Source organism: Camelina sativa, chromosome 8, assembly GCF_000633955.1.
Source record: "Camelina sativa cultivar DH55 chromosome 8, Cs, whole genome shotgun sequence".
Classification (NCBI taxonomy): Eukaryota; Viridiplantae; Streptophyta; class Magnoliopsida; order Brassicales; family Brassicaceae; genus Camelina; species Camelina sativa.
The window spans coordinates 3,158,573-3,171,420 of NC_025692.1; the positions used below are offsets into that span (position 1 = coordinate 3,158,573).

Sequence of the window (12,848 nt, forward strand, 5' to 3'; positions counted from 1 at the left end):
GTACACACAAATAGAAGAAAACATGAGAAACCATAAACTATGAACTATAAACTATGAACTCAATCAAATTTGACTCTTGGCGTGACATAATATTTGTTTTTTTTTTGAAAAATGATATAGTGTCCTTGTTCATGTCATGCCATTATATACAAAACCCAATCCTCTTTCGGTCTTTCTCGTTGAAAGGGATCTTGAACCTAATTTTACATACATTTAGTTCTCTTAAAATTAAAACTTAATAATACAGTATTCCCTTTTTACGAAAAAATCTTGTGATCTCGATCTGATCTCTCTCTCTTTATTTTTTCTCACCGGAAGAGTTTAGAGGTAGTGGAATACGTACGTTCGTGAACTTCTTTTTTTAAAAATCGATGCAACTTTGCCTGGTCTTTTTATTTGTTTTCCTCTTTTTCTTAAGTTCCTGACCAACTTTCTTGTTTAAAAATACTAAGTTAATAAGCGTTCAAAATTTTGTAAAGAACACAACGTTAGGATTCTATGGCTCTTCCACATATCTTTTTATATTTCTACTATCCAACGTTTTCCGTATTGATGATGTCTAATTTACTAATTAGAATTGATGACTACTTATTTCTAAAGACGTAGACAATAAACCATAAATAAATAAAAAGTTTAAGCAAAGAAGTCACGGAATTGTGGAGATTGTGGAGAAAATGTTGAAAATTAATTAAGAAGCTATTTAATTATGGGGGAGAGAGAGATGTTTTGTTTGTTTTAGGAAAATAAGGGACAGTGGGAGAGACATGCGAGCCATTTACGCATTGAACAAAGGAAGAATAAAAAAAGCCAGTGGTATATATTTGATTGATTATACTTCTTCTTTTTCCAGAAATAAAGACAATGACATATACTGTGTGGTGGGGTTAGATTCTAAAAATCAAACTTAATCAGTAGTTGAAATGTTACAAAATACAAATACTACGTTTGAATTTTAGTCATTAGTTTCTTCAACTAAACTACTTATGTGCCAATTAAAAAAAAAAAAAAAAAAAAACTACTTATGTGCCAACAGTGTCGTAAACAAGAAACAACTATACTAACTTGTAGACTTTATAAGATTGAGGCTTGTTTTAGTTTCAAGACTTTCGCTTGGTACCTCAAATTTAATAATGTTGGGTGTTTAGAGGAATCATATAAATTGACACTATTTACAAATAAATAGTTGCACAACACACACACACACACCTAATTACGGAGTATCATTTATGTGTCCGTAGAGCCTCTTTGTGTGTGTGCGCGCGGGGGCAAATGTCTAGAGTTATTTTGATAAAACCTATGCCTAGAGTTAAAGGTCATCAACTGGGTCAAAGTAGCCTCACTAGTGACTAGACTCGTCTAGCCGAGGGTCTTTAACTCGGAATATAAAATGATGCAGATTGATTTGCAAGAATTTGTATGTGAGCAAAGCAAAAGTAAAAGTAAGCTACTTTGTAATCTTAGTTAACTCTGTCAGATCAATGCAACATTTAAATTACCAGTTAAAGTTATAGTTATATAGACTTCTACATAACTGATAATCAGACATATTAGTCTATTCGGTTGCGGTTGAATAATCCTTATTTTCTTGTCGCGTCGCTGAGAGAACAAACTGTAATATTTATTTTAACATTGCGACAAGAACACACACATAATTTATGTTGTGATTTAGTATCATTTATATGTACGTAGAGTCTTTTTTTTTGTGTGGGTGTGCAAATGTCTAGAGTTATTTTTGATAAAACCAAAGCCTAGAGTTAAGGTCATCAACTGGGTCAAAGTAGCCTCACTTCGTGACTAGACTCGTCTAGCCGAGAGGGTCTCAACTCGGAATATAAAATGATGCAGATTGACTTGCAAGTATTTGTATATGAGCAAAAGTAAAAGTAAGCTACTTTGTAAACTTCGCTAACTCTGTCAGTTCAATGCAACATTTTAATTACCAGTTGAAAGTTATAGTTTTTATGGGAATAATATGGTGGTTAAACTTTCACATTGTTTTGCCATTATAAATTAGCTAGGATGTACAAGTTTTTTTAAAGCATATAACTTCTTCTTGTATTTTTTTTTTTTTGTTTTTTTGACAAACTTCTTCTTGTATTATGACTCCCAACTGTGATCTTTAAATTATACCAACCGTATTTGATGTGCTTTACAGTTTACACTTAGAACCATTCAAAGTTTCTGATAAAGTACCAATAAAAATATAAAACTCCACATACATCAACCATTGAATTGAATGTAGTTTATAATTCACGTTTGGAAACAATTCATTAAAAAAAAAAAAAAAAAAAGACTACAACAAAGTAAATGAAAAGTCCGAGAACCAAATAGCAAATTAAACAATAATTTTTTTAAATATAAAATAATTCATAGAAAATAAAACTTAAATTCGGCCGATGATTTCTCAATACAAAAATGATGTTCCTTTGTATTTAAAAAAAAAAAAAAAAAATCATGAAGAGAATGTGAAAAAATCCTAGTTTGTTGAGATCTATCTATAAAAAAAATAAAGATGAGGAGGTTTCCTCCCTAAATAAACTCCTTTGAAAAACAAAATCATGCTAACTCCTACTCACCTAAATTGCACGTGACCCTGACTCATCATATACACTTGGCATCGCACTAATGGATTGTCGTCTATCCAACGACACAGACGCGTTAGCATATCGTCACAGAATCGTTTTGAGGATCCATCCAATCTCAACGCGAACTCTAACATAACTCTCTCTTCCGACAATATTGTTGTTCACACGATGATGATATTGAAAGCATTAGACAATTTGAGAGGACAAGAACCGCAGAAGCAGAACTCATTCATAGAATAATAATTGCGTAATTCTCATGGTTTTCTTATTACGTGCATTATTTTGTTTTTCCCCTCACTCCACTTTCGTGTAATCTTCTCTTTCTCAAAAACAAAACTAAAAAAAAAATGGAAAACAACAGTTTAATAGATTTTTTTGTTTTTCTTCGTATATAATAAGATACAAAATTCAGGACGAGCCTCTATTTTAGAAATAGTTGTTTAATGGCTCTGAGATCAGCAAAGCTTACCCTTTTCAGTCCTTTACACGGTAGCACTAGTCACTCTTATTCTTCGTAATAATTATCCATTTCATTTTTATTTTATTTTGGTTGGAAAAGTAAAAATTGTTATCTTTTAAAGAATGATAAACTCAACCAAATAATAATAATAATAATAATAATAATAATAGATTTTGTTGTTTGCGTGGATCAATTTTGATTGATCTGCAAAAAGGGACAATTTTTATAATCAGGGTTTGTGGATAAAGGAAGAAGATTTGTGTGGCAACGAAGTAGTAGTAGTAGTAGATCGATGGCTCCGATGGTGAAGCTAGACAAAGATGAGGAGCTCCGGCGACTCAAGGAGGTTAATATTGACGAAGCTTCAGCGCGTCGTCATGTTCGTGATTCCTTAAAAGACATCCAGCTTAATCTCGATCATATCCTCTTCCAGGTAACAATTTTTAAAAAATCTGAAATTGAATCTATTTGTCATCTTCTAATTGAAATGGGTATAAGAAAGGTTGAGACTTTTAGACTTAGTAGTTAGTATAGACCACCACTCTGCTTCAGCTTTGTTTGAGATGTCTGTGTTTTGTTGATTTATTTTTTTCATGATGTTTGCAGACACCTGAAAATGGAATTAAGACTAAGGAGGTAAAAGGAGAGAATGACCTTGTTGTTGTTAGTTTATATAGCTTGAAGGAACCTTTTTGTTGTTGTTTGTGGTGATGTATGATTGGTTTATGTAGTCTTATGAGATGAATTCGAGAGGAATTGAGATCTTCTCCAAAAGCTGGCTTCCTGAAGCTACTAGCCTTAAAGCTTTGGTTTGTTTCTGCCATGGTTATGGAGATACTTGCACCTTTTTCTTCGAAGGCATGTTTCTTTGTGTTTTTTCTTCTTCTTTAAATAGCCAATGGTTTGTGTATGAAAATGAGACTGAGGCTTGTTTGATTGCTTTTTGCAGGGATTGCAAGGAGATTGGCATTATCTGGTTATGGAGTTTTCGCTATGGATTATCCGGGATTTGGCTTATCAGAGGGCTTGCACGGTTATATCCCTAGCTTTGATCTTCTTGTTCAAGATGTCATGGAGCATTACTCCAAGATAAAAGGTAATTCATAACTTTTGGTTCACATCGAAAGGGTAAACTTTATGTTCATGATTTAGGGTACCAATAGATTTTGAATCTTTTTGGATGCAGAGAATCCCGAATTTAGTTCTCTTCCTAGCTTTCTCTTTGGACAGTCAATGGGTGGAGCCGTGTCGCTCAAAATACATCTCAAACAACCAAATGCGTGGACCGGCGCAGTCTTGGTAGCACCAATGTGCAAAGTAAAGGCTTGTCTTTCTTTATTCTTATTTGCATAGTCATTTAGCAAATCTCTAATCATAACATTAACTTGACACACCTATCTGTTTTAGATTGCAGATGATTTGGTTCCACCACCGGTATTAAAACAGATTTTGATCGGTCTAGCCAATGTTCTACCAAGACATAAGTTGGTTCCACAAAAGGATTTAGCAGAAGCAGCTTTTAGAGATGTCAGGAAGAGGGAGATGGTAAAAACGTAGATAAAAGATTTGATGTTATATCGATTTCTTTACTAAACCCGTCTTATTTTGCAGACACCATACAATGTGATTTGTTACAGTGGCAAACCGCGACTACGCACTGCAGTAGAAATGTTTCACACAACTCAAGAGATTGAAAAACAATTGCAAAAGGTAAAAAAAAAAAAGCACGAGAAAACCCGAATCTTTTAAAGCAGAATCAGAATAATGACACTTCTTGATTTTGACCTTTGTAGGTGTCTTTGCCAATATTGATTCTACACGGAGAAGCTGATACAGTGACAGATCCTTCAGTGAGCAGAGAGCTATACGAGAAGGCGAAAAGTTCAGACAAGAAGATAGTTTTGTATGAAGATGCTTATCATTCTCTGCTCGAAGGGGAACCTGACGACATGATTCTTCGTGTCTTGTCCGATATCATCTTATGGCTGGACGAGCATAGCTTGCAAACTGAGGGATGATCATTAGTTACTTACTTCTATGTAGCTTATGAACATTTGTTTCGTTTTACTGTAGGTAGAATTTATTTGTTTCCAACGAATTAGCAATAAAATGATAATTATTTGCAATCAAAGTTTACAAGATTGTGCAAACAAAATAGTTTGAACTTTGCAATTATATCTACAACTATCATGTAAATCCTACTCAAAAAGATTATTTTTCTTATGCATAGTTTGCAAATATTGTGTGTCATCTTCTATAACTTGGGGTAAATTTTAGGTTATTTTCTAACAATCAAATCTCAAATCATGACACGACAATGAGAGTTGTATAAAACCATCTCTTATAAACGTACTTGATAACAAAAAAAAATATACTTCTCTTTTACTACAACTGACATTGGTTTAGTGTTAGTTGCATTAAGCATTTCTCCCAAACAAAGAATTTGAGAGGAAAAAAAGAAAAAAAAAAAAAGAATTTGAGAGGATAACAAGTTTGGGCTTTTGGGGAAAGAAACGAGTTTGTTAAAAAATGGGCTTTAAAAACTGTTTTTATTAAAAGCCCATATTGGGTGGCTACCTTGGAAACCCTAATCATCAAACAATAAAACCTGATTTTCCCGAAACTGAGCTGCGAAGGAGAAAAGCCGCAGCATTTTTGTCAATCCAAAAGGGTTCTTCTTCGTTCCTTCAGATTTCGCCTCCGTGCTTTTGCTGATCGGTAAGTCTCTAAAGGGTTTCTCTTTCACTTCCTTCTCTTGCTCCGCCGTTGTTGTCGTCGTTGTTATGATTTAGTTTTCTTCCTCTTTAGAGGCAATGCTGATGTTTTTTACTAAAATCTAAGAGCTTTGTAAAATGCTTTGGAAAAAAATTTCAGCTTGTGTGATTTGTCGTCTGATTCATTGCCTTATTGTGGTTAAGATTTACTTTTTAAGTCTCTGTAGTTCATCAAGCATTGTCTTTTGCTCCATACTTTTGATTGAATCGAACAGTTTTACTTAACTGTTCTCTTGATATTGAAAGCCTTCAACTTTGGTTGAAACTATTAAACTGTTAATTCCTGAATTTTATAGAAATGATTTGTATCTGGTTGCTTGAGTTTACATTACAAGGTCACCTGTTGTGTTAGTAGTAAGCTCCTATGCCTAAAGTCTTAACTTTTATTGTTTTGTTTCTTTTGCAATTCAAGATCTGTGAAGATGTTCTCCGCTCAGAACAAGATCAAGAAGGATAAGAATGCTGAACCAACAGAGTGCGAGGAGCAAGTTGCTCAGGTAACTATATACCTTTTAAATGTATTTGTCTGTAATTTTGTCCTCCTTTGTGGAATTATTCATTCTTAACAGACTTTTCATCTTCTCTTAGGCTTTGTTTGATTTGGAGAACACCAACCAGGAGTTGAAATCCGAGTTGAAAGATCTCTACATTAACCAAGCTGTGTATGTCGCTCTATTTTGGTGTCTTCCCCTTCTCATTTCATGGTTGCATTCTTATTTTATACTTAGGGAAAATACATTGATTTCTCATTGTAGGAACATGGACATCTCTGGAAACCGCAAAGCTGTTGTGATTTACGTCCCATTCAGATTGAGGAAAGCTTTCCGCAAGATTCATCCTCGCCTTGTTAGGGAGCTTGAGAAGAAGTTCAGTGGAAAGGTAAGTTTATGAAGTTCCTTTTCATTTGTAGTTGTCTTGTTAATTCTTACGACTATCTCTCTTAAACATTCTGCCATTGTTTCGTTTCACAGGATGTGATCTTTGTTACCACGAGAAGGATCATGCGTCCTCCTAAGAAGGGTGCTGCTGTTCAGAGGCCACGTAACAGGACTCTCACCTCTGTTCATGAAGCAATGCTCGAAGATGTTGCTTTCCCCGCTGAGATTGTTGGAAAGCGTACTCGTTACCGTCTTGATGGTTCCAAGATCATGAAGGTATCATATCATCTATGAGAGTAAACTCAGATCTTTCTCTTCATGAATTTAAGCTCATCTTTTACCTTCTGTTTTGAATAATGTCACAGGTGTTTTTGGATGCCAAGCAAAAGAACGACACAGAGTACAAACTCGAGACTATGGTTGGTGTGTACCGTAAACTTACAGGCAAGGATGTTGTGTTTGAGTACCCGGTTGAAGCTTGAAGGATGATGATGATCATGAATCGTCAGGGTAGAGAAAGAGATCTTTTGATTATGTTTTGTGGTACTTAGGGTGAAGGAAACTCTCTGATTCAGTTCCTTGTTCACAATCTTTAATGTTCTATTTTACCAAGACTACTCTTTTATGCTTTTCAATTTTGAAAACTTTTTTGAAATTTCAGATTAGTCTCAAATTTCTACAGCAAATAGCCAAATATACTTGGTAGAGAAACCTCAAATTATGATCATGTCAAATAGCAATCCCATCAGTCCGCTATTTTTCATTCACATAATTATGATATATATACTCCATACAACTAGCTCCCTACAACCTGAAATCTGATCTGATAATCAATCTCATCTGCAATAAATCTCATCTTAATCAATCTGACAATTTGGACCAAAAAAAAAAAAAAATCAATCTGACAATGTGCAGTCGCACAATATCAACAAGTTTGTATAGTAGTAATGAAGTAATAGACTGGATCGGTTAAAAACAGCATCATTCATAAGGGTTATAAGATTCATACTGACCAAGAGAGATACTTTTTGCTTACTGTTTTACAAAAAAATGAAAATGCTAAAGCAATCTGAGTCTCTACAGCTTTCTACCTTTCTTTTGTAGCTTTTTGTAAATCGCAGCAAACTTCATCTGTTAATTTGCATTGTAATCTCATATTATACTTTGTGGAATTTATATTTTTGCACAAGATTAAATCTTGAGATTCCTTGACTGAATCCACTGAGCACAAGAGTCTTCACTGCTTCACTTCCTTGTTCTAGTGCTTCATCGATCTGTTTCCGTTCCCATGGACTAAACTTCTGAAGAAGAAAAGCTTTCATATCCATGTTTCCTGGTGGTTTACCAATGCCTGACAAAGATTGACAAAACAAAAAGCTTGAGAGAGGAAGAAAGGTAGTCTCGGATCTAAACCGAACCAGCACAAAAGGATACCTATGCTTAGACGAGGAAAGTTTCGACGACCATCCAAATTCCCCATTACACTCTTGACTCTGCATCAAATATAAAAGGTAACATAAGTTAGTAGATAAGAGAACACACTTAAAGGTTCAAGAGGAGGCACAAGTAATACCCGTTGTGATAGCCTTGACCTCCTTTCGGTTGAAGTCTCAAAACCCCATTTGGTAAAGCCATCTCATCGTAAATCTAGGAGGGAGAAACCCATATCAAGATTCAACAAAAGGGTTCACGATTCCTAAACCTTGTTCTTATTTCTAAGGATGCTAAAGTCGGTAAGTTTACCAGTAAAATGTGACGCAATGGTACTCGATAGTGTGAAGCTAAAGATGCAACCTTTAAACGACGACAACAGAACAGTTGTTTCAGATAAAGCTGATCTTTGCAAAGTTGGCAATAAGATAAGTGAGATGATCAGAAGAGAATACAAACCGATTCACCGCTGAAGTTCATGTAAGTCTGAGGTTTGGCCAACAAGATAGGCACCTCTTCGATAGCACCTGTGCTGATCATCATACANTTGAAAACTTTTTTGAAATTTCAGATTAGTCTCAAATTTCTACAGCAAATAGCCAAATATACTTGGTAGAGAAACCTCAAATTATGATCATGTCAAATAGCAATCCCATCAGTCCGCTATTTTTCATTCACATAATTATGATATATATACTCCATACAACTAGCTCCCTACAACCTGAAATCTGATCTGATAATCAATCTCATCTGCAATAAATCTCATCTTAATCAATCTGACAATTTGGACCAAAAAAAAAAAAAAATCAATCTGACAATGTGCAGTCGCACAATATCAACAAGTTTGTATAGTAGTAATGAAGTAATAGACTGGATCGGTTAAAAACAGCATCATTCATAAGGGTTATAAGATTCATACTGACCAAGAGAGATACTTTTTGCTTACTGTTTTACAAAAAAATGAAAATGCTAAAGCAATCTGAGTCTCTACAGCTTTCTACCTTTCTTTTGTAGCTTTTTGTAAATCGCAGCAAACTTCATCTGTTAATTTGCATTGTAATCTCATATTATACTTTGTGGAATTTATATTTTTGCACAAGATTAAATCTTGAGATTCCTTGACTGAATCCACTGAGCACAAGAGTCTTCACTGCTTCACTTCCTTGTTCTAGTGCTTCATCGATCTGTTTCCGTTCCCATGGACTAAACTTCTGAAGAAGAAAAGCTTTCATATCCATGTTTCCTGGTGGTTTACCAATGCCTGACAAAGATTGACAAAACAAAAAGCTTGAGAGAGGAAGAAAGGTAGTCTCGGATCTAAACCGAACCAGCACAAAAGGATACCTATGCTTAGACGAGGAAAGTTTCGACGACCATCCAAATTCCCCATTACACTCTTGACTCTGCATCAAATATAAAAGGTAACATAAGTTAGTAGATAAGAGAACACACTTAAAGGTTCAAGAGGAGGCACAAGTAATACCCGTTGTGATAGCCTTGACCTCCTTTCGGTTGAAGTCTCAAAACCCCATTTGGTAAAGCCATCTCATCGTAAATCTAGGAGGGAGAAACCCATATCAAGATTCAACAAAAGGGTTCACGATTCCTAAACCTTGTTCTTATTTCTAAGGATGCTAAAGTCGGTAAGTTTACCAGTAAAATGTGACGCAATGGTACTCGATAGTGTGAAGCTAAAGATGCAACCTTTAAACGACGACAACAGAACAGTTGTTTCAGATAAAGCTGATCTTTGCAAAGTTGGCAATAAGATAAGTGAGATGATCAGAAGAGAATACAAACCGATTCACCGCTGAAGTTCATGTAAGTCTGAGGTTTGGCCAACAAGATAGGCACCTCTTCGATAGCACCTGTGCTGATCATCATACACAGAAGCAAAAATTCATCAGTTTTTATTATGTTTAAAACAAGAGTACCGAAAAAGCAAGAGAAGTAGAACCTATTCCGATTAGAGCTTTAGACTGTATAGTGTTCATCAAAACGCCTTCTTTTCTAGCCAAAACATCGATCATCTCGAAACCAACCTGAAAACAAGAAAAAAAAAAAAACTTATAGCACTTCAGAGATAACACCTCAAAACCACTTAAGCTACAGGATTGCATTTGATTACATTGTGTCTTGTTCCATGATACTTGTTTCCTGGATTGCCCAACCCTACGATAAGCCAAGGAGTGTACTCTACTTTGAATCTGTCATTCTCACTAGAAGTAGATGAACAAACCCGAAACCTCGGTTTCCGAAAGACCGGCCTCACGGCGTGAAAATGGTAAATACTACTTGGTGTATACGTTGAGCAGATCATCGAACTGTTGATTCAAAGAAATGAAATCAATTTTTATTACCATCATCTTACACTCATTTTAAGCTACCAAACAAAAATCATCAACAGATATCCCAAAGTTGAAACCTTTGGAGTGAACGAACTACTGAAAGTGAAATGACAAGAAACTAAGTGAAACACCCATTAATAGAGGAATTAACGCAGATAAAAGAAAAAGTAAGTGTAATCGAACAGAAGACTCCGCAGAAAAGTAATGAGAGGCTACAAGGACTGAACCAAAATATGTGTTTATCTTGAAGACGAAGAATTAGTGAGAAAGGAAATNTTTACCAATGCCTGACAAAGATTGACAAAACAAAAAGCTTGAGAGAGGAAGAAAGGTAGTCTCGGATCTAAACCGAACCAGCACAAAAGGATACCTATGCTTAGACGAGGAAAGTTTCGACGACCATCCAAATTCCCCATTACACTCTTGACTCTGCATCAAATATAAAAGGTAACATAAGTTAGTAGATAAGAGAACACACTTAAAGGTTCAAGAGGAGGCACAAGTAATACCCGTTGTGATAGCCTTGACCTCCTTTCGGTTGAAGTCTCAAAACCCCATTTGGTAAAGCCATCTCATCGTAAATCTAGGAGGGAGAAACCCATATCAAGATTCAACAAAAGGGTTCACGATTCCTAAACCTTGTTCTTATTTCTAAGGATGCTAAAGTCGGTAAGTTTACCAGTAAAATGTGACGCAATGGTACTCGATAGTGTGAAGCTAAAGATGCAACCTTTAAACGACGACAACAGAACAGTTGTTTCAGATAAAGCTGATCTTTGCAAAGTTGGCAATAAGATAAGTGAGATGATCAGAAGAGAATACAAACCGATTCACCGCTGAAGTTCATGTAAGTCTGAGGTTTGGCCAACAAGATAGGCACCTCTTCGATAGCACCTGTGCTGATCATCATACACAGAAGCAAAAATTCATCAGTTTTTATTATGTTTAAAACAAGAGTACCGAAAAAGCAAGAGAAGTAGAACCTATTCCGATTAGAGCTTTAGACTGTATAGTGTTCATCAAAACGCCTTCTTTTCTAGCCAAAACATCGATCATCTCGAAACCAACCTGAAAACAAGAAAAAAAAAAAAACTTATAGCACTTCAGAGATAACACCTCAAAACCACTTAAGCTACAGGATTGCATTTGATTACATTGTGTCTTGTTCCATGATACTTGTTTCCTGGATTGCCCAACCCTACGATAAGCCAAGGAGTGTACTCTACTTTGAATCTGTCATTCTCACTAGAAGTAGATGAACAAACCCGAAACCTCGGTTTCCGAAAGACCGGCCTCACGGCGTGAAAATGGTAAATACTACTTGGTGTATACGTTGAGCAGATCATCGAACTGTTGATTCAAAGAAATGAAATCAATTTTTATTACCATCATCTTACACTCATTTTAAGCTACCAAACAAAAATCATCAACAGATATCCCAAAGTTGAAACCTTTGGAGTGAACGAACTACTGAAAGTGAAATGACAAGAAACTAAGTGAAACACCCATTAATAGAGGAATTAACGCAGATAAAAGAAAAAGTAAGTGTAATCGAACAGAAGACTCCGCAGAAAAGTAATGAGAGGCTACAAGGACTGAACCAAAATATGTGTTTATCTTGAAGACGAAGAATTAGTGAGAAAGGAAATCGCTTTACCTCTTTCTTCTGGAGATTTCGGAAATTTCTAGAGATTTTTTTCTTTTGCGTTGCGATTGCGAACGAGATAGAAGGATGATGAACAGAGTGACCTTCTTTCTGTGAGAGAGACGAAAGATGTTAGATTAGAAAAATTTGGTCACATTTTTCATTAATGGGCTTTTCATTGTAGCCCAAATCAGATGATGGGCTTAACTAACTTATACTCGCATAAATTGTTGTGTTGTGTTATTATAAATGGGGATTGCCTACGTCATTAATAAGACGGCACGTGAGAATGTTGTTCTATATAAACCACGTGAGGCTACGTCATCCAAAATCTAATCCAGAAAATCTACCGTGGCCAAAACTCGCCAATCTTGCGGCTCTCATCCTTTTTCGCAGTTTTACATTTTATTTTTTTTAACCTTTATTTTCTGTTAATATAATTTTTTGCACCAATCATATCTCCTATATATATATATAGTATATACAGACGGATATTAAATTAAATTCTCCAGATGAGTAACTTTTGTAAAAGATACTATAAATATCAATTATTAGAGTTAGATATTAATATATAACTCTATTTAAAAAAAAAAAAAGTATATTACCAAATCCAAAAATTGAAAAGCCTTTAAATTCGTGATCTATGTTTTCTATATAAGCAATGAAAATAAACTCCTTCAGTTTCCTTGAGGTTTTGGATAAATATGAATTATTTACACAAACTTCC

At 35.1% G+C, this 12,848-nt stretch overlaps 4 protein-coding genes across 5 annotated transcripts; 2 read left to right on the top strand and 2 right to left on the bottom strand.

Moving 5' to 3' along the window:
* Positions 2,857-5,200, top strand: LOC104705898 (caffeoylshikimate esterase-like). The gene is made up of 9 exons (XM_010421989.2): positions 2,857-3,074; positions 3,279-3,478; positions 3,652-3,681; positions 3,777-3,903; positions 3,995-4,141; positions 4,232-4,362; positions 4,453-4,590; positions 4,657-4,755; positions 4,839-5,200. The coding sequence occupies exons 1-9, from the start codon at positions 3,029-3,031 to the stop codon at positions 5,061-5,063; spliced, it is 1,143 nt and encodes a 380-aa protein (XP_010420291.1). The 5' UTR covers positions 2,857-3,028; the 3' UTR covers positions 5,064-5,200.
* Positions 5,654-7,362, top strand: LOC104705899 (40S ribosomal protein S7-3). Its single transcript, XM_010421991.2, has 6 exons — positions 5,654-5,763; positions 6,232-6,316; positions 6,408-6,481; positions 6,575-6,698; positions 6,791-6,973; positions 7,063-7,362. The coding sequence occupies exons 2-6, from the start codon at positions 6,242-6,244 to the stop codon at positions 7,177-7,179; spliced, it is 573 nt and encodes a 190-aa protein (XP_010420293.1). The 5' UTR covers positions 5,654-5,763; positions 6,232-6,241; the 3' UTR covers positions 7,180-7,362.
* Positions 7,656-8,668, bottom strand: LOC104709161 (chloroplastic group IIB intron splicing facilitator CRS2-B, chloroplastic-like). The gene is made up of 5 exons (XM_010425816.1): positions 8,588-8,668; positions 8,441-8,491; positions 8,271-8,344; positions 8,132-8,190; positions 7,656-8,048 (listed from the first exon to the last, which is right to left on the bottom strand). Exons 1-5 carry the CDS (start codon positions 8,666-8,668, stop codon positions 7,855-7,857), a joined length of 459 nt encoding a protein of 152 aa, XP_010424118.1. The 3' UTR covers positions 7,656-7,854.
* LOC104709162 (chloroplastic group IIB intron splicing facilitator CRS2-B, chloroplastic) lies at positions 8,997-12,230 on the bottom strand. 2 transcript variants are annotated; one of them, XM_019228660.1, is made up of 8 exons: positions 12,134-12,230; positions 11,631-11,826; positions 11,460-11,544; positions 11,303-11,370; positions 11,156-11,206; positions 10,986-11,059; positions 10,847-10,905; positions 8,997-9,389 (listed from the first exon to the last, which is right to left on the bottom strand). In XM_019228660.1, the coding sequence occupies exons 2-8, from the start codon at positions 11,820-11,822 to the stop codon at positions 9,196-9,198; spliced, it is 723 nt and encodes a 240-aa protein (XP_019084205.1). In that variant the 5' UTR covers positions 11,823-11,826; positions 12,134-12,230; the 3' UTR covers positions 8,997-9,195. The 2 variants fall into 2 exon arrangements, with proteins under 2 accessions (XP_019084205.1, XP_010420294.1); XM_010421992.2 differs by lacking the exons at positions 10,847-10,905; positions 10,986-11,059; positions 11,156-11,206; ... (2 more) ...; positions 11,631-11,826; positions 12,134-12,230 and adding exons at positions 9,473-9,531; positions 9,612-9,685; positions 9,782-9,832; ... (1 more) ...; positions 10,086-10,170; positions 10,257-10,470.